Here is a 25,721-nt window from a genome sequence, read left to right on the forward strand (position 1 = left end):
AATCATATTTGCCTTAACAATTCATTTATTCACCAAGCAAATTCTTTAAAGGATATCTCCTGTTTGATACTGAGTTAGTGTATATGTCTAGTTCCTGGTACTAAATTGAATGATACATTGTAAGCCATGTTCCCTCTAAATTGCTTCCCTGAGAGGCAATACAAGTTTATCAAGAACAGCAGACTTATCCACTAATAAGCTGAGAATATCCTGATTGACAAAGACTATCTTGTTCTTGAAAGGTTCAGTTATAAAGACTTCTCAGAATGCTATGGCTGCACAGTTATAAGAAGAGAGAGAAAATTACATTGTCTGAATTTTGCTCCATATACACTGGACTGCATCCGACATCTGTCTTCAGGCTGGAAACCTGAAACAAATGGGTGGTTCACATTTGCACCCTGCTATCTGTAGTATTGGCGCAAACAGAATTTTTCTACTCATGGGTAAAAAATATCACAGGGATATTGTTCGTAAGATTAGTGTTAAGAAATCTAGGTGAACATATTTTGCGAGTTGTGCACTAATAGGCCAATCAGACGTTTAAACTAGTGGAATGTTTTTAGCCTGTGCTTTGTTTGTCTAAATGATCAATTTTACTGTAATAAATATTTGGTTAAACAAATCATCAAAGTGCTGAAAACTCCAAAGACCATTTTTCTTTTTTGTCCCAATCATCAGTTTCACAATGCTTCATGTTATGACCAATGAGTTATGGAAGAATCAAATGTGGACAATCACTGCATTGTAGAAAGTCATAATAGTCACATATCTTTAACTAAGCTGCACATAAAATTCTCTGGGAAAAAATGGTGACACACTAAGAAAATATGGCAGTATCTAACCTACAGTAAGACACAGTTCCACTGCCTGGAGCTAAAAATGTTAGAAAAATAATAATTTCATCCTCTTGCCTATAAGCTTTTCAAATCAATCATGTGAAAAGCTTAACCTTAAGAGTCTACAACACTGGCCAAAACATCTTAAGCGCTGTGGAAAGTCACTATTCTTGGGCTAGACAAAATAGATGAGCAGTTTCAATTTTGAATATATAACACTAGAGAACATACCAGTAACATGGTCAGTAAGTAAATAGTGAGAGGGTTCTTCATCACTGTTGTAGCCAAAATATTACAGTGTAGTCTTGGGCTTATGAAAACTAGATCTTTATCTATGAATCACTGAACATTCAAGTGTAAAATTTTTAATTCGAGTGCTCAGTGATTTGAACACACTTGTATTACATTTGAATATGTACATATTAATGTTTGCCAACTGATAATCAAATCTAATCTTAAGATGATACTATTATACACAACCCTATACTTAGTACAGCATTAAAATTGTAAAGCTCTGTCACAATTCATAAGCTAACCTTGCACATACAGCACCACAGTCTGGTATAACACGATAGATGTAATATTTGTTACAACATTCATGAACCTGAACTACCTAAAAATGAAAATTTTCTCCAAAAACCTGGACATTCTTGGCTTCTACAATTTGGGTAATTTTACAGTGCAACTGGGCTCATAGATGGAGAGATGTTTAGTACAAAATGACAGGACAGACTTTATCTGTAAGCAGAATAACTCCTTCAATAATCACCAATTGAAGCAGTAAGAGCAATTCAGACATGTTAACAAGCATATGGGTCATACTAAACAACAGGCAACACATGTAACTGTGAATCAACTGATTATGCAAAGCAAAAAAGTAGGACAATCTTTTATAGGTGTGGAAGTTAAAGTTTTACTTTAATACAGTGGAAATAAGTGGATGCGTGTATGTGACTCATCCTATTCAACGAGAAATGGAGCGATTATGATGAGTAAGAATTTACTTGTATTCACTCTATTCTGAGTAAAAGGTATTGGAAGAATTACTATATCATCTAATTTGTTATAATAGCCCCAAATGATCTTAACTTTTGGCATACCTCTCACATGACGACATAAATCTGAAAAATTAGATTTTTTTGATCATTCTGCAGTTTGGAATGAAGAACTAATTCACGTTGGTTCAGAGCACAACTGCAATGGTCTCATAGCCAATAAGTTTCATTAATAGGGCTGCTCTATGTATATTTTCCTATATATCATACAAATCAAACAGCTTGCCTACGACATACCTTGGTAAAAAACAGAAGACATATCTTATTACATTTAAGTTTTCTGAAACTTAATTTCTGAATCAGAGAGTATTTCACTGTACCTGATGATTAGTTCTATCATACAATGTGCATCTAATGAAGTACACTAGATCTTTCTAATACTGTACTATTCAGATGTCAAAAGCTTTCAAACAAAAGTGTTCCATACCTACAACTGTTCAATGGTTCCTCTAAATAAAAGCAATCATTTCACGATGTTTTTACTTTTAAAGACTGCATTTGATGAACATTTACAAACTTACACCATCATCCAACCTTACTAAAGGTCAAAATTGATGAGTTTCAAAGAATGACAATTATCATGTTTTCTATAAACTCTACCCTGTAAAGTACTACTGGAACCATTTTACTTACCAATTCCTGAGATGTATATCACAAAATGATCTGTGTACAGCAGCTGAACATCTGATAGGTATAGATGCTACTATAGTAAAAAAAAAAAATAAATCAGTCAAGATTAAGAGTAAAATAAAAGAATCTTTTATATGAAACAAATTAAAACTCAAAAAAACTGCTGTAGATTTAGTATTTTACAAATAGTGTAAGGATCCTAGTCTACTCGTGGGATAAGACCATTCTCTTGAGGCTGCATTAGCTCCTGCACCACAGCTTCTACCAGTTCTCCCAGTTCAGCTTCCAGGGCTTTCCAGTCTCTGTATGAAAAATTTCACGACTGAAATCACTTAAAATTAAGTTCATCACATGGGCATTGCCTGTGCCACTAGTATACCAGTATACATGATTTTAGATATTCTAAGTGTGGTAAGGGAAGGTTTAAAACTTAAATCAGAAAGTTGCTGTTTATCTACATTCCTAAATTCAATCAGCAGCAGAAACTGGATAGTATAATACCATCTTTACTTGTTTTTATCATTTATCTAAAAAAAAAAATATCAAATGATGGAGATGCAAATCCTATACTACAATACTCTACCATCAAGTCTTTATCTACTACCCTGAAGTCTTCTCACATCTTGAATGTCAGCTGACTGCCAGTAAAATAATGGCCATATACAGAAAACAAAATTCACTAGCAACACAACCTATCAACAGTAGACTGGAAATGTAATTGTCCTTCAAGCTTCATTTGTTATAGTGCAGAAATTAATCTCAATGCAAAACAAGCTTAATCTGCTCTTAGTAAACTTGCAAAGTAAATCATTATTCTTTACTCATCATCATTTCTCTCCTAACTCTCTTCATACTTATATTTCTAACAACACATGAAGTCTGCAGATGCCTCACTTCTGAAATACACATATCAGTATGCAAAATTCTAATGATATCAATAAAGCTAATGAGTATCTAAAATTGCTATATAATAAGCAATATCAAAAAAGTTTTAAAGTTCTGTAAGCACCATTCCACTTCTAAATACATGAAAGGGGTTATAAAACATTGGAGACTTACAGTATACTTTCAAAATATGCTCTGGAAAGATCCAGTCTTTGTCCTACAAGAGAAAAAAAGTATGTGATACAGCACCTACTCCACATGGCTGAAAACATTAATTCAGGTAAACTTTTAAAACTACTCACTCTTGTTCTGGCTTGGCACACATCTCGGAGTAATATTTAATCTTGGGTTCTGTTCCACTAGTGCGAAGTGTAAGCACACAGCCATTAGAAAAGTAGAAAGTTATCATTTGACTAGAACTGGAGACAGGTAAAACTGCTTGTTTATCGGGTTGTGAAGAGTCATAGCCAGTCGTCAAGTCTCGTACACTGGCTATTGAGAATCTGCCATTACCAACACTGTTAGGATACTAGAAAGAAAGAATTTCTCTAGTTATATTTTTGTTTTGACCTTTAATTTCAGGGGTGCACTATCTTCCAATTTCTTAAATTAAGAGGCCTTATCACCCAATGAAGTATATTCATGTCCAACCAAACTTTATCTCTATGCTCTCTTGTGCTATACTTACAGTATTTGGTCCACTGAAATTTCTCATTCTTTCAAACATCTTAGTGATAACACTCTGATCATGGCAGATATAATATGAATTGTTGCATACATGATATCCATATCTGCAAAAAGAAATATGAACATTAATCAAATATAGGGAACAATATTAATCACATAATTTTCACTGTGCACCTAATTATGGGTTTAATCATATATTTCAATTACACATTCCTGTATAACTGGATGTCTTACATTTTTTGGTACTATCACTTATATTACATTTTTTGGTACTATCACTTATAACCTCTCTTTTCTTTCACATTTTTTTTAAATTCCTTGTTCTTCATATTTACTTCTACGGTAGTCAGCTGGTTCGAATCATACACCGCTCTTTCACAATAAAAAAATTTCCTGATCTTTCCTGACTCATGCTCAATTTCTAGTTGTGACCTCTAGCTGATTACTTCCTACCTTTCTCAGAGAAAAATTATATGCTGACATCAACAAATTTATTTTTGAACTTTTCAGCTATAATCATGTTGTTGTTCTCTCTTCTAATATCAACAGTCAAAGGCTGTTGACCTCTCCTTGTAGCTTACTTCTAGTAGAAATTCTCATACCATTAAAGGACCCATTTCTTTCTTTCTTTCATACTTTTTTCTTGATGTTTCCTATATTAACAAGGTTAAACCAGGAACAGACGAAGGAAAGGCCTATCCAGTAGTAAATTATTGCTTCCTTAGTAAGTTTACCAAGCTGGTGTGGTTTATTATAAATGGAATTTGATTTGTGATATGAAATTTTATTTATTCATCTTTACAGTGAACTTATAAACAATTTTGTTCTTCATCATTAAATTGTTTACTTGCCTGATTAATTTCCTACAGCAGTGTTCTGGTAATAGACCGAGTACTATGTCAACTCCAACATCTCTCATAAAGGAATATTTCTGGAATTTCCTCTCTACAAAATGATCATTCATAAATTGGCTTCACTTCACTTTGCCCTATTTTCAACACACTGTATTGGGTTGGGCTGAACTTCTTCAACCATGTACCTGACCAATGCTTGAGCCTGCCTAGGTATGTTTGTAGGAGGTTACAATCCTAAATACTTCAGCTGAATCATGGCTTTCCTCTGCACCCTCCTTTCTTTATTTCCAAACATAAAATATACATCAACTGCCCCCTTTATTATACGCTTCACAGAACCTCTTGTAACACTGCCCCAAACTCAATGTGGAATTACACTTCTGAGTTAAAGCTCCTAAGCAATATATTTGGCTAAGTTTACTTTCTTGTATTTCCTCTTGACATAAGATTGATCAGTGAAGCCTTTATCATCATATTCCTTGCCAAACATAAATTCACACATATGAATCAGTATGTGCATGTGGGTGGGTTGGGCCATTCCTCATCTGTTTCCTTGCACTCCCTCGCTAATGCAGGAGATGGCGATTAAGTATAATAAAAAAAAAAATAAACGAATCTTTTCCCAAAGGGGATACCACAGGTGATCTTCCACTTTCCAGTTTGTTGTGTGTGACAACAGGGAACTCAGTCTTGATAACATACCTACCCGATTGACTTTATTGAATTCAGTGACATTCTTGCAGCAAGTTTTTCTGAACATACTCTTAAATCTTTTCCATCACTAAACAGGGCCTACATCTTCCTCCCACACCTCCTTAGGTCTCTTCAATATCTTTTAAGGCGACTGTATAAAATTACTGGGGCAACATCTCTTGCTGTTATGCTTTTTGTTATGTACTACTTAAAATTAACATTATTCAACACTAGCCTCTGAAACTATAGGTTACCTCTTACTAAGAGGGTCAGACCTCTCCTCCTGTCTTCTTTTTCCTGTGTTGTTATTGAATATCTTTTGGGAAGTATCAACTATTAGTATTTCCTAGCTGAGCTTAACCCCAATAATCACACATCTTAACAGATTTCCCTAGTTCAGTATCTTTAAACTCACCATCCCTTCTGTTTCCTAAATATCTATCTGCAGTTGTTTATAACTCTTGGTCCTTGGTTAAAATGTCATCCCTTACTGTTGCAGATGCTTTGTTCCCTTGTGTCTCTGTACTCCCTCAATTTTCTGCCTTTTAAATTTGTGATTAAACTGATATGGAACACGAAGCAAACCAGGTGTAATTTGTCATACTATTAGTGCAAAGTATTTCAAAGTTATAAATGCCAAAATATACTATTAAAACTTACGTCTTGTAAAGGTCTTGCAATTTTTCTGCAAGTGTCATCTTCTGCTTAGACAAATAGGACACCATTTCTGCTAAGCGCATTGCAGCAGAAATCCCATCCTTATCTAACACCTGTAGGTTTAACACCACATTGAATGCAAATGACAAAAACCTTGAAATTTATATTGTAATGCTTCCCATAAATTCCCATGCTTGAGAAATCTAAATGAAGAATGGTTTACAGCAAATCTTTCCTGTATTCCACATCATCTTGGTAATAAATTGAGCAGATAATAATTTACATGGGGTTATATCTGGACTAATGCAGTCATCATTGGACTGGCATTACTAGTATTGTACGAGAAACACTCATATGCTTGGCATGGGCTTGCAGCTTCCCATCTTGCAGTCTTCATGGCATAGATTCAGTCTATAGTCAGAGAGTGCTACTGTATTTTGTAATGCAGCATACTATATGCTGCACATGTTTTGCCCCTTGCACCATGCCACAAAAGCATCTTTGAAGTTCTTCTAGTACGAGTGATGCTAAGAAGAATCTGATAATGTGCATCTAATAATAATAAAATATATACAGTAACACCATCAGATTTCTAATGATTAAAAACAATTCAAAATGTAAATAAGAATAAGAAGACAATCTTTTCACATTAACAGCAAAGGCTATGCTTAATGTTTCTAAATTAGAGACAACAATATGGCCAATCAAATGCTAAAGTTGACTTTCAACCTATCATAAATTACTTCTTGCGAACTGGAAACAGCTCCTCAAAGAAATCAAAATCAGTGGTGAAAAGTTAAGATTGGTGATTCATGATTTCAAAACATTTAAGCTTGCTACTGATTGGCCACCAAGTAGTACCAGCAAACAATACAGAATTCTTTTGTTGATGTGAATTTTCTTAGACTATGTATCAATAAAAGTACCCATAAGTATGTTTATGTTAGGGTTGCAGGCCAAAGTTCTTCAAAATAAATTCCCATAAGAGGAAGTAAGCTCATAACTTACTTGATCAACAATAAGTAAATAGTACTGAAGTTAATAATATTAGGAACAGGGAGTTATTCCTTAAGCATTCAAAATGAAAGGCAATATAAAAGAGGATGCAGTCCACTCTTCATTGCTCATTTTCATAAAACTGAGTCAATTGTCCACACAATCTCTTCTATTGATATATGAGTGGGCTTCCTTAATTTTCTGAGTCATCACACACCAATGTTTGTTTAGTCCTGTTTCACAAATGGTCAACAATCATTTAATGAGTCCCTAAGACATTCTGTAGGCAATGCACCCCTGAATCATGTTCTGGTAACATTCTATTTTCAAAAATTCTAAAATATATTTCAAGTGTTCCTTTTCTTATTGTTGTCAGTTATTACAAACTGCTTTTTGCAGAAAGCTGATATGGCCCAAAATACAAGTCTTTAAACAAAATATCAAAAATGCTGTAAACATTCTTGCTATAGATACTGCTCAAAATAAAAGCTGTATTGAAAAGATTACTATTCTACCAGCTGTAGCCATGTAAATTACTTTTATTATGATCACCACATTATAGTCAAGAGCTTACCAACATACATACCTCAGATCCATTCATAAATCCAATGGCTTCCTCATAGGCAAACAGCACAGTCTTACCCTCTTGCATAAGGTTGTACGATTTATTACCCATCCACTTAAAACCAGTTAGTGTTTCCTGAAAAAATATAAGCAAGACTGTTAAGCCAAGAATTTCTACAATATAAATCAAAACATACATCATCCACTCTGCTTTCCTAGATGTTTACAGGAATGGTAATTGCTTATTGTTGTCATAAAGAATGCCTACCCACCACCAGTACTGTTAAAGTTGCCACAAAGAACGATGGTTAAATCTTGAATTATATAATATGAAATATGACCTATGTTAATGAATAAAGTCCTAAATCAATGTTCATCAAAAATAAGAACTACATAGTTACACGAGTTCTGCTATGGCTTTGACAACTAATGGCAGTCCTGGAATAAGGTCATCTTCAAAATGGAATTCCTGAAACCATTTTACCAAGAACACATAAGACAAAGATGTCGAAAGACAAGTAGCATGGAAGACTGATACTTTCAGGAAGTTAGTTGATGAGAAAAAGAGAATCTGGAAAAAGCTAAACTTTCCAGGGAATAGAGATGAATAAAAAGCAAAGTTTAGAATGATATCATGACTGAAAAAGCTAGGGAATGATATTAAAGGAAATTATACAATCTCTCAAAAAGGATGAATGGTAATGTAAGAGTGAATAAAATGGTTAATAGCTGCAACACGACGGTCTGTCTGAAATGTGAGCATATTACCAAACAAATCCAAGACATTGCCTGTGAGAGAGGATGAAGTTTGTATGAAAGGAAGAACATACTTTATGGAAATCATTAAAGGTGGTGATATCGAAGACATGAGCATTAGTGCTGGAGCCTTGGAGGTAAGGAGAGCATGGAATAGGTATAAGTACCTAACTATCTACAATGAGATTTTACCCGAGATATGACTAGCAAGTAGCACTCAACACATATCTCTATTTTGCTGCTAATCTGTTTTCTTTTACTGCTACACTTCCTTTGTAACAATCAACTTTGAATAATCTGCTGATTCACTTAACTCATTCAGTGTCATGTCAAAAGCTGCATTTCTAATCTGCTTTTTCAAACTATTTTCAAGTTTTGATTTTTTTTTTTTTTTGCTGTCTCCCGCGTTTGCAAGGTAGCGCAAGGAAACAGACGAAAGAAATGGCCCAACCCACCCCCATACACATGTATATACATACGTCCACACACGCAAATATACATACCTACACAGCTTTCCATGGTTTACCCCAGACGCTTCACATGCCCTGATTCAATCCACTGACAGCACGTCAACCCCGGTATACCACATCGATCCAATTCACTCTATTCCTTGCCCTCCTTTCACCCTCCTGCATGTTCAGGCCCCGATCACACAAAATCTTTTTCACTCCATCTTTCCACCTCCAATTTGGTCTCCCACTTCTCCTCGTTCCCTCCACCTCCGACACATATATCCTCTTGGTCAATCTTTCCTCACTCATTCTCTCCATGTGCCCAAACCATTTCAAAACACCCTCTTCTGCTCTCTCAACCACGCTCTTTTGATTTCCACACATCTCTCTTACCCTTACGTTACTTACTCGATCAATCCACCTCACACCACACATTGTCCTCAAACATCTCATTTCCAGCACATCCATCCTCCTGCGCACAACTCTATCCATAGCCCACGCCTTGCAACCATACAACATTGTTGGCACCACTATTCCTTCAAACATACCCATTTTTGCTTTCCGAGATAATGTTCTCGACTTCCACACATTCTTCAAGGCTCCCAGGATTTTCGCCCCCTCCCCCACCCTATGATCCATCACCCTATGATCCACTTCGCTTCCATGGTTCCATCCGCTGCCAGATCCACTCCCAGATATCTAAAACACTTTACTTCCTCCACTTTTTCTCCATTCAAACTTACCTCCCAATTGACTTGACCCTCAACCCTACTGTACCTAATAACCTTACTCTTATTCACACTTACTCTTAACTTTCTTCTTTCACACACTTTACCAAACTCAGTCACCAGCTTCTGCAGTTTCTCACATGAATCAGCCACCAGCGCTGTATCATCAGAGAACAACAACAGACTCACTTCCCAAGCTCTCTCATCCACAACAGACTTCATACTTGCCCCTCTTTCCAAAACTCTTGCATTCACCTCCCTAACAACCCCATCCATAAACAAATTAAACAACCATGGAGACATCACACACCCCTGCCGCAAACCTACATTCACTGAGAACCAATCACTTTCCTCTCTTCCTACACGTACACATGCCTTACATCCTCGATAAAAACTTTTCACTGCTTCTAACAACTTGCCTCCCACACCATATATTCTTAATACCTTCCACAGAGCATCTCTATCAACTCTATCATATGCCTTCTCCAGATCCATAAATGCTACATACAAATATATGACATAAAAATATATGACAATAAATAGGTAAAAGTCAAATAAAGAGCCTCTTTCCTGTATGATGCATGAGTCATGAGTCTGAGCCTGTGAGATGGCATGAGGCAGCTTCCTTCATAACCAGTCTCTCAACTGGTGAACAAATGCTTACAATGCAACAATAATCAACTTTGTGAAGCTGTTTTTGGTCTTTCATCATATTTCTAATATGCTTTTCTTCACAAGTGATTGGTCTATAATAACAAATAGTAAATATCATAACTTCTCCATTACAAAGCAAGTTTCCTGAGATGCATGCTACTGCCTGTGCATACATGTTTACAATAAGGACCAATTTGTGGTGCTCTTGTGGACCTTACATTGGATATTTACATGCATCTCTTTGTAAATGGTTGCTATATCTATTTTTCTCATTCATAATTACCCCATGACCAGTTTCTAGAGAAGAATCATGGTGTTAACCAGGATCATACTACAGATTCTTGCAGCCCAAGGCTGTGCTACTTCCAACACCAAGGGTTACATCAGTGGTAGACAATGGTGGGTGAAAGAAGTTTTAGCTGTAGTATCTTATACTGAATTTAAAGTGTAAGAGTACACCTATACTACAATTTTCATCACTACTTACAACAAAGTTAAATCCTTCCTTGCTGGCAATTGCCTGTAGCATTTTTGAAGAAACTGTAGAGGCAACCATATAGCAGTCGGAAGGCGGGATGTGTGGGGTGAGTTGTCGGCTACGGAACCAAGCCCACCAACCAAGCAAGGAACCTTCTTCATTTCCTGTGAATACTTTCCACTGCCCACTGAAAAAATTTTTATGATAAAATATTTTTCTGTAACTTTTATTTCATCAATGAAAAACAATGTATGCTTCGTGAAATCTTCCAATAATCGATAATTTTCAAAAATTTTGCCCAATACATGAAAAATAATAAATCCAAATCTACGTTTCCATTTCTAGTAAAATGTTCCTTGTACTTCAAGCAGAATAGGAATTCCCTAATGTAAACCTATTGCTTAAGTATACATTGTGAAAGATAATACTTACTACCTGCTTGTAAAGATAGGGGTGTAAAACCTCAACTTAATGAGAAAGATTTCTTAAGGTAATGATTCTACTGCTAAAACCCTTAACAGAAGCACATACCATGTTTTGTAAAGCTTTGCAAGGTTCCTAAATTAGTAAAGACCCATAAGATACACGTTGATAAGGGAATACCTTAATTGCATATTTCTAAAAAACAAAGTCCATTCTAGAGTAATCAACCACACAGATACATGAGGTGAGAGCACAGAGTTGTTGAATCTGTGCAAAGTTAAGGTTGCAAGGAGGAGGATCTAGAAGGGACATCCTGTTGGATAGTGGGGACAGTGCACAGACACAGTGATCACAATAAATCGCTGACAGAAATAGGAAATGTATTTGAAATGAAAAACCATGAAACGGTGTTGGGATATTCTAGCTGAAGAATTTATCAAACACGTTAGGATGAACAGGAAAAAACTTCCAAAAGGCTTCTCTGTCAACCCATCATACACTTCCTCCAAATCCATAATTGCCAAACACATCCCTTGCTTTCTGTAAGTATTTCTCACACAAACTATTCACGCCAGAACTGACCTGGGTTGCTTCTCTGCTACAGCCAACCGATCAGCATCTGGATCATTAGCCAAGATTACTGAGGAGTTGTTTTCATCAGCAGTCTTGAAGGACAAATCTAATGCACTTCTGCCTTCCTCAGGATTTGGAAATCTGACTGTTGGAAAATCTGGGTCAGGTACCATTTGTTCCTTCACAGGAATGAAAGGCTGGAATGAATCAGAGTTTCTGGTGAATAAACCCAAATGAAAAGAAAATGTTCTCAGCATCTTAAAAATCATGCAAAAATGGATGAACTGTATATGTTTTACACATTATTAGAGTGATCATACTGAATGAAACATACTTCTGAAGTGATCTCTTTCACTGTTATATGAATAACTTCGAGCCTGTAAAGATTAAAAACAATTTTTAAACTGAAAAACTGACTTTCACAGGGTTGGAAAGGAAACCAAAGAGAGGAGTCAAAGAGTTCAGAAGCATGATGAAGTAGAGATCAGTGTCTACTATGGCTTTTATGGGAATAATTGAAAGGTAAAATAGACCCAATAGTATTTGGATCTTGAACACAAAAGAAAGGATGAGGGTGGACATGTTGGAAATGAAATGTCTGAGGAAACTTTATGGAGTGAAAATGATTGGTCATGTAAATGACATAGTAAGAAATAGGTGTAGTAGTAAGAGCTGTCTGCTTGGGAAGGCTGAGCAGGGTGCCGAAATGATTCAGAAATAAGGAAAGGATGAGTGAAGACCAACTGAATATTATGTACATGTCAGAAGTGGAGAAAGAAGGATTAGGGGAAGACCAGTGAGATGGAAGGATGAGTGAGGAAGGCACTGGAGTATCATGGCCTGGACATTCAGAAGAGAGGAGGAGCATGTATGGGACAGAATGAATTGGAACAATGTGGTATATGAAAAGATGACTATGTCAATGGTCTAATTCAGGGCATTTGTAGCAGTCAGGATAAACCATGGAATGATCTGTGAGGGTTGGCTGTGAATAGTAGGCTCTAGTTTTATTTTCAATACATTACATGATATCTAAATAGTGGATATATGCAAATGAGACAGTTGTCCATTTGTTTCTGACACTACCTTATTCAGATGGAAGAAGCAATTAGGTATAAAAAGAAAAAAGCAAACTTTCACTAAAATGACTATTTTCTACCTCTGTAAGAAAGTTAGCAACAGGATGATTGCCACTTTCCAATATATCTAAACCTGTTACAAACTAAAACGGGTTGATATTCTTACCTTCAGATTGCTTCCTAACAACCTTTTCTAATGACATGCCAAACAGATAAACAGTAATCTTTTCAACTTTCACAAGGAAACTGTTAAAACAGAAGTAAAATAGGACAACAGTGTTCACAGGCAAACAGGGTCAGTGTATATTTTTTGTGCTCTAGTGTGCACCTATATACCAATTTCTTTATTTTATACTTTATTCTTTTCTGATTTTTTCCACATTTTTGGACTTGTCACCTTTCCTTACAGATGACTTTACATGATGATGGACGTTTGTCTTTCTATTTACCTGATATTCCACTTGGGATGCTTTTTTTTTTTTTTTTGGCCCTCTCTTCTTTAAATTTAGCCAGCTCTTTTTGTGCTACTTGACATTCTTTGTGACCAGCATCTACCACCAACTTTGCCTATGATGCAAGTTGCATATACAAGTTTCCTATGCCATCAGCTAACATACGCCCTTCTTCTACCAGCTCCATACATATCAGTAGTTTATCTCTCTTTTTGCCTTCTCTGTCACCTACAGCCTCTTCTTGATCTATTCAAGGTTCCTTGTCCTTTCTTAATTTCTTTCTTTTGTCAACATCTCTTCCTTCTGTGTGTATTTCTCATGACCAAATTTTCTGATTTCTGCATCAATTCTTGCTAAATATGCCCAATGTGTTGAAGCAAATGATGCCATAATGTGTGCTGGAAATCTGTGTTTGAGTCAAATCATTTTAAGTCAGTAAAATAGCACTTCAGTATACAATCTTAGATCTTGCAGCAAACAGGAAGAAAATAATCTTTTGATACCAACAACAACCCCTCTGCTGTTTCCCATCTCTGCAAGGAAGAGCCAGGAACAGTCGACTGAGCCTTTGAAAAAAAAAGTATACATTAATTCACACATCATTTATTCCTCTGAAGAAGTTTACCTTAAAGTTGCAATATCTGAATGCCTCTACCATGTAATCATGAGACACTCCATGCATAGCAGTGACTGTGAAGGTATGTGGTGATGCCTGATTCATTTCTTTGTCCAGCATGGAGGCCTCCAACTTATTGAAGTATTTTTCAGACATATCCACCAGGGGATCACTCAGCCTGGAATCTGCCAAAGCCTTCTCTGTAGCCCAAGCGTTTTCCCAGGGTTCACAATTATCTTCAATACTCTTTTGAATACCTTTGTCATGTGGTGGTATAATCTGGAATTTATGAAAAGGAAAATGTTTGTACAATAAAGGTCAGTGAGTTATAAGCAAGGTGTTTCATCAAACATGATGAAAATCCAAAGTCATTTAATTGAAGCAGTGGCCATAAATTTAATGCAAGTGCACTCTTACAAATCTCAGACCAAATTGGAGATGGAAGGATGGAGTGAAAAAGATTTTGAGCGATCAGGGCCTGAACATACAGAAGGGCAAAAGGCATGCAATGAATAGAGTGAATTGGAACAATGTGGTATATCAGGGTCAATGTGCTGTCAGTGGATTGAACCAGGGAATGTGAAGTGCCTGGGGTAAACCATGGAAAGTTTTGTGGGGCCTGGATGTAGAAAGGGAGCTGTGGTTTTGGTGCATTACACATGACGGCTAGATACTGAGTGTGAACGAATGTGGCCTTTTTTGTCTTTTCCTGGCGCTGCCTCACTGGAAGGGGGAGGGGGGAATGTTATTTTGTGTGTGGCAGGGTGGCGATGGGAATGGATGAAGGCAATAAGTATGGATGTGTACATGTGTATATAAGTATGTGTGTATGTATATGTATATTATTGTTACTATATCAAAATAAAAAAAAAAACAGAAAAAACATTCTTTGCATACAATTAAACCCACTCCATTTATAACATTTCCCCTTTATTTTACCTGAGCTCCATTGGCCCAATATACTTTATAGCCATTATCTTCTTTAGGGTTATGTGAAGCTGTGACCATCACACCAGCGGCTGCTCCAAGCTGTATCACAGTAAATGGCACGAAAGGAGTGGGCACAATCTTTCCAAAAAGGTACACAGGAATTCCAGCATTCAAGAAAGCAGCAGCAGCCAATTTAGCAAACCTGTAAGAAGAGTGATTAAAATGATATCACATGCATAAAACCTTCACCCCATATATGCAAAGGTGCTAGGCAGGCTCCAACCAGGGAGATATTAAAGCTTGGGTGTCAAGTTTGAATATGTGGTAAAATAGGACATCAAAAAAGTAGAGGCGAGAAAGAAATAATGAGATATAACTGCAGAATCAACAAAAACCTCAATGATTTCTATGGTAAAATTTGGAGAAATATGCCAAGACACTGTTACATGAAGGGGGTAACTAATCCCCTGTATAGCAAGGTCCATCTGACTTGTTTATTTATCTATCCACTCATAATTACCCAGGAATGATTTATAAAACCTCCTGCTACACAAGGATACACTAATTCCAGTTACAGGGAAATGCAGACTCTTTTCGTGTGAGAAGTTCTTTTACAAGTCTGTATTACCAAAGATACAGCACTGCCAAAGATGGCTTTTCACTCACAGCGTAACCTCAAGCAGGAAGTCTGGTAATAAGATCATATACTTGTAATCACACAAATGGGTGGAGATTTCAGTACATCTTTAACATGGAATGTAGAAACAATAAAATCTTACTGTAAAGAAATATGTGAAACATTTCTCTATGTTGAAGGCTCCAGTCACGGACAAAAGTCCACATCAAGGCCAGGCCTCAATTGACATAGAGAGAGAATTATGAAATGGAAAATGAAAAGACAAGGGAAAGTATTTACAAATTTTGGAGGAAATAAAAGACCTGTTTTTTGAAATGTGCCAGGTCATAGTTACTGGTAAGAACATGAGAAGGTACAGTGTTCCAACACTTCAACGTGTAGGGAAAGATGCAAGCATCAAAATGGCCCACCCTTGAGTTGCCAATGGCCACACAACAGTCATTTGAAGCAGCAGCTTGCCAAGTATTGCCTGGTCTAGCCAGTGGTGGGGGCACACAAGCAGCCAGCTCTCAGGAGCAAAAACCAGACTAATGCCTATAGAAGAGAGAAAGTGAACAAACTTACACAAAGAAGCAAAATAAATCATCAATAAACAAAAAATATTTATAAATCAAAAATTGCATAAGAAACTCACCGATGGCTGTTGTGTCGGCTGTCATAACCAATGACAATACCCTTTGTTTTCGCTTCTGAGTTAACTGTTGTCAAGTACTTGCCAAGCCCCTGAAATAATCAAATACTCAGAATCACTAATGAAGATGCTAAACAACCTGGATATGAAGATAATTCCCTCACACAACAGAATCAGTAAATCAGAGTAAATCAAATCTAATAAGCTTAAGAGGAGTATTTGTCCTAACTCTACCGTATGGATGTGTAATCAAAGTTTATACATAGGTATGGACAAGTAAAAAATTAGAGCAGCAGATCTGGAAAACATGCATGGTACAGCAGAAATAAGATAAACTGAAGGATGATGATGAGAAAGATATATGTAAAAAAAAAATAGAAAGGCACATTGATGAGTCTTTTTAGGATTCTTTTTCATGCAGTATGCGAAGCATATAACAGGTTAGTCAGCAAGATATATAAAATTGCAACTTTAAGTATAGGGAATGGAGAGGATGGAAAGATGTACTGGGAGAAGTGATTAGGGCTACAGATAATTCAGACAAGGGTGCCAGAGCAATTATCTGAGAGCAAATGCAATGGAGTTCATCAGTTACAGACACTCTTACGCCATGGTGACCCCTTGAGGAAGTTCCCAAAAGGAACAGGCATGAGAGATAGAGATAGATAGATAGAAATACAATGGAAGTGTTGTATATATAAATGTGACTGCAGATGTTCTCACTTGATTAATCAATTCCGTTGGCAAACTGAAAAACTACAAGCCCTTTTTTAAGAGTGGAAGTTCTTTTTTCACTTTAACACAGTGGCATGGGTCCATGAACTGTCACCCGACTACCAGCATATACAAGAAACATCATTAGAAATACCTGGAACTTCAATGTCAGACCACATAAGACAGTAGGTATAGACTAGGATTATCAAATCATATGACTAACGTGGTCCTTATATAGGAAGTTTAAGGCCACAGTCCATAATGTGAGGGCTCATAACAGGCCTACATAGCAATAGAGACTAGGGGGCCAACAAGGGGAAAATTATAGCCCAGTGTAGCATCATGTAATATGCATGTATGACACAGATGCTCTGCCAAACTTAACCAATATTCTATCGCATATGTATACATTTATATGTACAAAGTGAAACTAGAACAACCACATTTTCTACAATACATACAAGTATGGTACACACTAAGAATAATACCCTGAAGTAAGATAAGGCCATAATGAACCCTTGAATGCAGCCTTGAGCCCAACAGACCCAGCATGATTTTCTACTGCTTCAGTTTCGTTATGCTTTTGCTATTCTTGCACAATCTATCTATCAATAACTTCAGAGATCAGTTCATGAAATTCAAGTTACTATGGAAAAATATGTCATTTCAATTACTATCCTTACTTTCCAATGCCCAAATCCAGCAAACCCTCCCCTCTTTACAGTGTTTCTTCCAAACGTATTGATTTTTTCTGCAATGTTTCACGACAGTTCACCATAATGCCCACTAACTATTGTAAAAGCCAGTGCAAAAACCTAATACATGTAATTTTGTGGCATTCTAAATTACTCGATGTCATCACAATTAGCACCATTAGGAGGCTCATGGAACCCCATAAATTTCAGCTATTCCATGTCTCTGTTTCCTTTTTCTCTCAGAGTTCATTTTATCCTTTATAATGTCCCTTCTATAATCTTCCTTGATGTAATCTTGATAAACATAAATACCAGTGACTAATGAACAAACAACAGTTTACTGGCAAATACATAATATCAGCTATGAAGGCCTACCATATCTAAACACCAGCATAAACGTTTTTTCAGAGCTGCATCTCAGGGTTAAGTTAAATCAAAGACATAACACAACACTCAGAATACTAAAAATTTAATCAGTTTCAGTAGTAAACAAATGTGAAAAACAGAGATCCATGAATATGAAATATAATTTGCTTGAGAAAATATTTAGTATTAAATGGAAAAAATCAAGTTTTCAGGGAGATAATCATAAAGAATACTTTTCAACTTTAGAAATGAACTTCAAACTAAATTATATGCTACCCATTAATGTATACCTTCAAGCTCTAGATCCAGATGGTGTTTGTCTGCAGACTATGAGAATTTCAAGTACAGTATACTAAACTTTTATCACACCTTCAGATATTACTTACCTGTGATGTCTGTATAATAACAAGGTCATTCATTTGTGCATAGCCAGGGCCCATGCAGCCCCTAAGTCCAGCAGTGCCAAAGACAAGGCGTTTCAGTAGCAGCTTTTCAAGCAATGCCACATCCTTACATGTCAAAAGCTTCACGATTTCTTCAAGAGTTTTTTCATTCTATGAGAAAAATGAAAGAGACAGATTAAGAACGACTTTCAGGCACTGTTAGAAATCAATGACAGAGAAAAAAGTATTAAACATTTTACCAACAACCTCATTTGTTCTGTAAAACCTGCTTATGAGTATCTATAGCAGGATACTTTTAACTTATCTAACTACTATTCAGCAAATCTAGTCCAGCATTTCAAACTTCACTAGCTCCTGAAATGTTGCTTATCCTTACAAAATTTGCCACTCTGGTCCAAGTACTGGCCAGGCTACAGTCCATTACTTTCTCAACTTAACTCACTTTCTTCCTTTCCTAACCAAGGCTACCCTTCTATGGGATTCCCACATCACTCATGAAGCTGGCCTTGTCCATCAGAAAGGACCAGTTAATGAAGTTTCTGTCGGGGAATGAGGGACAACTGAGGAGTAAGTATTCAATTTCTTCAGAGGGGAAGTTGCTTCATGGATATGAGAGGTCTGTATAAGGTCAAATTGGTGTTTATAATGCTGATGAAATACAGAGTGTCTAGAATACAAATGAGAAAGTGTAACTCATACATGCCTTGGGAATGCATTTTCATAAGAGTGTGCACCAGGTGGAGTAGACCGAATTGTGGGGTGGCTCATTAGCAACAGTCAAATCATTACAGTACGTAAATGATCTGTTGATGAGGTTTGTTGGGAACAGAAAAATCTGCAATGTATAGATTACTGAACAAGCAGCAGGAGTAAGCTTTTGTTTCTGCTTAAGCACTGGTGTGTGTCGTTATGGGGTGTTTTGGGTGTTAAGGATCTAGCATTGTTGTAAAGAACTGATCACATGAAGCAAATGACACTACAAGAATTGTTTATGAAGGAATCAAAGTATTGTACTGTAAAAAACATAAGTCGGTTCCTGGTTTTGTCCAGTGATCATTTACAAGTGATGAAATAGCAAAAGGCTTGCCTCTACATCTTGGCAGTTGGCAAGCCCGATGACAATGAAATTTCAAGTTTTTGTTTGTTCGGATCAAGGTCTGAAAAACCTTCTAGTTGATGCCATACATTTGTTCTATATTTGGTCATATCAAAATAATCTGTAACGCCATTACTTTTTTTAAAATTCTCATTCTTTTTTAAATCTTCGGTTGGAGGAAATACAAAATTAGACAAAGCTTAGGAGTGAAAGGGTTAAGTTCAAGAACAGAGAGATGTTTATGAAAATTTTTCAAGATAGGCTTAAACCGATTAAATTATGCAATATCAGTTTGGTTTCCTTAGCACTCTCAGGTTCTCTTAACTAACGAGCACTCCCAGGTTCTTCAAACCAACCAGCATTCACAGGTTTTCTCTACTAGCCCAATCTCCAAGATTCTACTAAACAGCCAACACTCTTTACTTCTAACCCAGAACTCCCAGGTTCTCTTAATCTGCATTCCCAGATTCTCCCAACTGGCCTGCTCTACCATATTCGACTACCCAGCATACACTCCCTAGTAAGTCTCAACCTAGCTCTGCCCGATTCTCTTACCCACCCAGCACTACCAGATCCTCCTAACCAGCCATGATTTCCTGGTTTTTCTAACCTGCCAGCACTTCCACGTTCTGACAACCATGTTCAAAACTGCCAGAACTACCAGGTTCTACTAACCAGTTTGAATTCTTAGGTTCTGCCAACCAAGAAGCAATCCCAGGTTCGACTAACAAGCCAGCATTCCAATGTTTACCTTACCTTCCAACACTCCCAACTTCAGACTCCTATCCAGCCAAAAGCATAATCCTATGTAGTGCACAGAAGGACACATCTGGCCTCTTGTAATTCCAGTTAAACCTAAATCCCAGTGCCAGACAATGTTTCTCCAAACACAAAAGTTCCCGCCCATGGTTTTAACCACATATTGAACACAATAATGAACCTTGGATATTACGATCTGGATTTTGATCGGACTTTTAAATCCTCACAGCAACGTGCGCAAATGTCGTACGTGCTCAGGACGTTAAGCTTTTGCATAAAATCAGCAAACACCAAGCCACCATCACGTCTGAGGTGAGAGTAACAAGAGGTGGCTACCAAAGCCGTGTTCGTCCTATCTTGTGCATGATATATCTTGGGCTCGCCTTCACACTGTCATGTGACCTCCATCCCATGTGGTGAGCGCTACCACATGCCTGTCAACCACGAGAGCACCATGCGATACCACAACCACACTTCCGCTGCAACTATGTCGTTGGTGGCCACATTCACACCATCGCTGAACAGTACCATTAGTTACAATCACCAAACCGTGTCTGACTTTACCACACTACGTTACCACTTCAACACGCCGGCGTTACCAAACCTGTTACCACCGCCGAAAGTACATGCAAGGCATTATCACCACCGTAAAGTGCCATGCGTATCACCCATGTATATCACCATTAGGAATCACCATTAGGAATCACGAATAATGGTGATACTATATAATTTGCTGGTGCCACATTCTCGGAGTATGCTCATTTGTTGAATTTTTTGCAGGCATTTTCTCACTTCAATATTAATTCCTTAGATGTAACCGACAGCACGATCCTTGAGTATGACAAGCAGTGGGTAGGAGCGTGTGAATGCCAAAAATATCGTAGTTCCCATTCTGACAACACTACAATACAAACTATAGATGACTACCTTGCCTCCTGTTAGCAGCAGCCTAAACCTTTCATATTCAATACACCGAGAGAGTGTCTTGTTCCGTCCGTGGTGGGTCAGTCTACTGGCAGTAGTGGTACAACAAACCATAATGGGCCAATATACAGGTGTACGTGGTGTCTGTTTACAAGTATTAGTGGTAGTCTACCGTGGTATGTCAGTATACAGGGGGTAGTGGTATTATGTATCATAGTATGATTACTAATTATATTTGTATGGTATGGGAAGAGAGGTTTACAACTGTATATATGGACCACGTCTTTGCTTATATGTTTGCATGCAGACACACACAACATACACACCATAACATACCAGGTGTGTCTATATCAGCAGTGGTATCGTGTACTGTGGTGGGTCAGTATGCTGGTAATGGTACCAAGTACCGTGGTGGATCAGTGTAGGTGGTCGTGGTACAACGTAATGTGGTTAGTCAGTATGCAAGTAGTAATTGTACAGCTGATCTGGTCCGCAACATATGATACTGCAGGAGCGACCACACACACACACACACAACGGCCCGAGTTGTCACCCTTTAACCTAATATTTCAATCAACACTGCCCTTAGGTCGTAGTATCAGTGTTATACAGATGATGTGAGCGGCATCGGGTGTGAGATGCTGTAAGACCATCCTGATATACAGCCGTGCCTTACTCAGACCTGAGGCAGCTCCACATCAACGGTACAAGCTGGTCATGTGATCCCCCCCAACTCGCTCCCCGTAAGGTCCTGTATGAATGCAATCCTATGCCAGTAAATACAAAAAGGATTCTGAGCGCGAGTGCCACCAGGCCAGACCCCGAGGGTTCAGTATTAAGTCTGGAGCGATACACAACATCAAAAGGTTTACAACGTCAAGTTTTGGCTGCCGATCACGGTGACTTTAAAAACATTCCACGCTGGTTATGCATTTTGCTAAAATGTTTCTGCATCCTATGTGCCATGCATATATAGAGATTGTGAGGCTGATTCTAGCTCCTTAGTTTGAAAAGAGAAACCAAGAAGACTGTTACTCTAGTGACAACCACCAATTGTATCGGTCAACTCAAAAACAAGAAAGGAAACTTTATCCAAACTTTACAGACTGGGAACTGACAATATACCATATGACAAGCAGAAGCAACTGATGTCATGAAAACTAAAATGTAGTTAATCTTGGTAACAATATACATAAATCAAAATGGATGGATACTTTTCATTTCAGCAGTTCAAAACTCTGGCTCTGTTGGCAGAGTTATTTGTTAGGACCAAAGACTTCCTCAGAGACTGTGTGTATCTCAGTAACGAAACTCAAGTATAATGGTGCTTCAGTGTGAATATTATTGTTTGGACAAAAATTAAGGAAAAATGTTTACCTGTTATGTTAATGTACTATCATTTTTGTCGCTAAACCATCAAACTACCAGAATATAATAGGGGCCGGAGAGGTTGATACATACCCGAATCATGAGGATGTTATTAGTGATGTTGCCACTACTGCAAGGATGTGATGTCATCCGTGATGTCATTCGTAGTGATGGCGCCCCTGATAGGGTGAGGACATCCGTGTTGATATCCTTGTTACGGAGTGATGTCATCCATAATGTTGGTATCCCTGATTGTGATGTCACTCGTGGCATTGGTACTACTACAGGGCGTGGTTATCCCCGGTGTTTACACCCTGATATGAAGTCAATTCGTACTGATGGCACCACTGGCAAGATGTGACGTCATCAGTGGCGTTGGCAACCCTGATAGTGTGTCGTCACCTGTGGTAGAGCATACACAACGGCGATGTCATTTCTAGTGACTTCACACCTGATAAGGTGTGATGTTACCTGTGGTGTTGGCACCACTATAGGACATGATGTCATTCTTAAAGTTGGCACCCTACAAGACGTTGGTCATCCGTGGCAGTGGCACCACAGATAGGGTATGATGTCATCCGTGCTGATGGCAGCCCTGACATGGTGTGATGTCATTCGTGGTGTTGACACCCCTGACAGCGTGTGGTTACATCCGTGGTGTTGGTTTATCTGACAGGGCACGATAACATCCACGGCGTTGGCATTCCTGATAGGGTAAGTGACCATCTGTACAGTTGGCATCCCAGATAGATGTCATGCGTGGTGTTGGCACCAATGACAGTAATGTCATCCACTGTGCTGGCAACACTGATAGAGAGCAATGTCTTGTGGCGTTCTCACCCCAACAGGATGTTAAGTTATGTGTGGCGTTAGCAGCCCTGATAAAGTGTAATTTCATCCGTGGTGTTGGCACCACTGATTGTGTAAAATCATGCGTGCGTGGTGTTGGTGCCCATGAGAGAGAGTTCGATGTCATGCGTGTTGGCAGTACTGACCATGTGTAGTCGGCACCTCTAACAGGGTAATATGCATAGTGTTAGTATCCCTGGTGCGATGTGATAAAATCCTTAGTGTTGGCAACACTGAAAGGGTGACATGCGTAGTGTTGGCATGTGATAGGCTGTGATGTCACGCATGGTGCTGGCACTACAGATTGGGTGTAATGTCATCCGCTGCGACGGCACTACAACCCTGATACGGTGTGAAGTCATGTGTCTGATACGGTGTGAAGTCATGTGTGGCGTTGGTATCCATTGTAGACTGTGATGTCATCCGTAGTATTTTCACGTGTCAGGGTAATATTCGTGGTATAATGTTAACTCCCCTAATGAGACAGCCTTAACACCTGAAGCGTGGCTTGCGATATGAATCGTGATATGGTGGAGGTGATGGGAGATAATGTGTCGCGTATGAGGGGGGGGGGGGGGAATGTCATGGGTATGATGGGGGATGGGGCGTATATGTTAAAAGAGGTCATCATCTACAGCGATGAAGGCCGATATAGAGGTTACACCAGTCATGATACTCAAAAGCGCGTTATGCAAAGGAAGTGGTGGAAGGTTGTCACACGGGTGAGGCGGGGTAAACACCCTGGCCAGTAGAGTACTGGGACAACGTACTCGACAGGTTGTCCCGAGCAATGAATGGGGCTGGCGTTACGCGTGCTGTACCAGCCTGCAGGGTTCGTTCCGGTCCATGAATGGCCGCACATAGCTGAGGGGAGGTTTTTAATCTCAATGGTGAATGGCGAGTCATGATTAGATGGCTGCCTGAGATTAGTTGCTATCCAACCAAGTCAACACCATGGTTATAATCGGCATCTCGATTCGAGATTGTTTGTACTTGTTAAGTCACATGTCCCAGTAGACATCACATTAAACACTGGAGCATGAAGGTACAACTGAGTATATAAGCATGAAGGCATTAACAGCACAACCAAGGGCCATAACATCCTGTTCAAGGACGTTTCTGAGCTGAGACTAAATCCATTACCACGCAGGCACTGTCCCATGACTGGCTGGGTCGCAGGAGACTTTAGCTGCGGATCCTGCTTTTTATGCCAGTGCGTTGTAAGAGGTTCCTGATGTGCATTCTCTCTCTATCTCTCTCTCTCTCTCTCTCCCCCTCTCCCTTTCAGACAGCGCCTCCTCTATCATTCATTATCTCAATGTTGCCACATACTTTACTGGCATAATAAACAATGTGAAAATAGATTTTTGTTTTCTATAAAAAGTGCTAGGCCAACCAACCAACTAACCCAAGCCCTACTTTAATCATAGACCCACTGTAATTTCACGAGGGTGAGTTGTAAAAAATTAGTCAGGTCGCTAGAAAACCCTCACACTTAAACCAGCCCAGAGCCAACATTCCTACACTAACCCACAGCCCCTCATCACAAACCTACGCTCCCCTACACCTACCAGCCATTGACAATAAGTGATTTCCTGCTCTACATAACCTTTCAACAGAAGTTTGGAAGAACGTTTGACATATGATACGGATTTTGATTGTTGGTAACCGTTCAATCCAATTATATGCGCACACATGCAATGGCTCAAAGTGGCGCAGTTGTGAGCGCTGACACAGCCAAGCGCCTAACTTGCAATAAATGAAGCAATTCCTGAGTATGCACGCCATAAGAACTGATTCGACAGACTAGTGACACCAACCCCAAGTACCAGCAATTGAGTAATCCGTTGAATAATATAATGGCAATGAAATAGAACGACCTACAGCAATGATGTCACACGAGTAAATATGGTTTGGTACCACAAAATATAAGCGCTATGTTGTCTAGAACTGACCTCTCGGCCAACCTGCCAGACGCCTCCAGCTCTACCAATTCTCACAAGTGATCATTATTCTGAGCTCTGTTACATAACATTTACTATTTGCATACAACTCATGAAGAGTTGAACAAACTTTTCATTTTTTTTCGCACAGGAATGAGGTAACTGGCTATCTTTTCTATCCGCGATTTTACGTTCTCAAACCCACGTTAAGTCTACGTCTCGAACATTTTGATGCATTTGCATACATTAGGGTATCGACAATGAAAAAGTACCAACAAAATGAACCTTCAATGTCAGGATTTACGAAGTTTTCTTTGTCCCATTAATACCTAGC

The 25,721-nt window shown here is 38.3% G+C and overlaps 1 protein-coding gene across 2 annotated transcripts in view; it reads right to left on the minus strand.

Moving 5' to 3' along the window:
• Positions 1-7: 7 nt before the first annotated feature.
• The window catches only part of Pgm2a (phosphoglucomutase 2), a 28,813-nt gene continuing 3,099 nt past the window's right edge, over positions 8-25,721 (minus strand). Inside the window, exons 1-12 of one of the 2 annotated variants that reach the window (XM_071693928.1) lie at positions 22,689-22,911; positions 18,431-18,598; positions 16,273-16,361; positions 15,011-15,203; positions 14,081-14,350; positions 11,934-12,121; positions 10,938-11,115; positions 7,883-7,996; positions 6,304-6,413; positions 4,098-4,200; positions 3,712-3,938; positions 1,167-2,826 (exon numbers count right to left, since the gene is read on the minus strand). In XM_071693928.1, the coding sequence (XP_071550029.1) occupies positions 2,724-2,826; positions 3,712-3,938; positions 4,098-4,200; positions 6,304-6,413; positions 7,883-7,996; positions 10,938-11,115; positions 11,934-12,121; positions 14,081-14,350; positions 15,011-15,203; positions 16,273-16,361; positions 18,431-18,598; positions 22,689-22,868 (1,923 nt within the window). In that variant the 5' untranslated portion in view covers positions 22,869-22,911 and the 3' untranslated portion in view covers positions 1,167-2,723. Of the gene's footprint in view, positions 2,827-3,711; positions 3,939-4,097; positions 4,201-6,303; positions 6,414-7,882; positions 7,997-10,937; positions 11,116-11,933; positions 12,122-14,080; positions 14,351-15,010; positions 15,204-16,272; positions 16,362-18,430; positions 18,599-22,688; positions 22,912-25,721 lie in introns of those variants that run through there. The other variant, XM_071693929.1, reaches the window with a different exon arrangement.

This window comes from Panulirus ornatus, chromosome 56 (genome assembly GCF_036320965.1).
Source record: "Panulirus ornatus isolate Po-2019 chromosome 56, ASM3632096v1, whole genome shotgun sequence".
Classification (NCBI taxonomy): domain Eukaryota; kingdom Metazoa; phylum Arthropoda; class Malacostraca; order Decapoda; family Palinuridae; genus Panulirus; species Panulirus ornatus.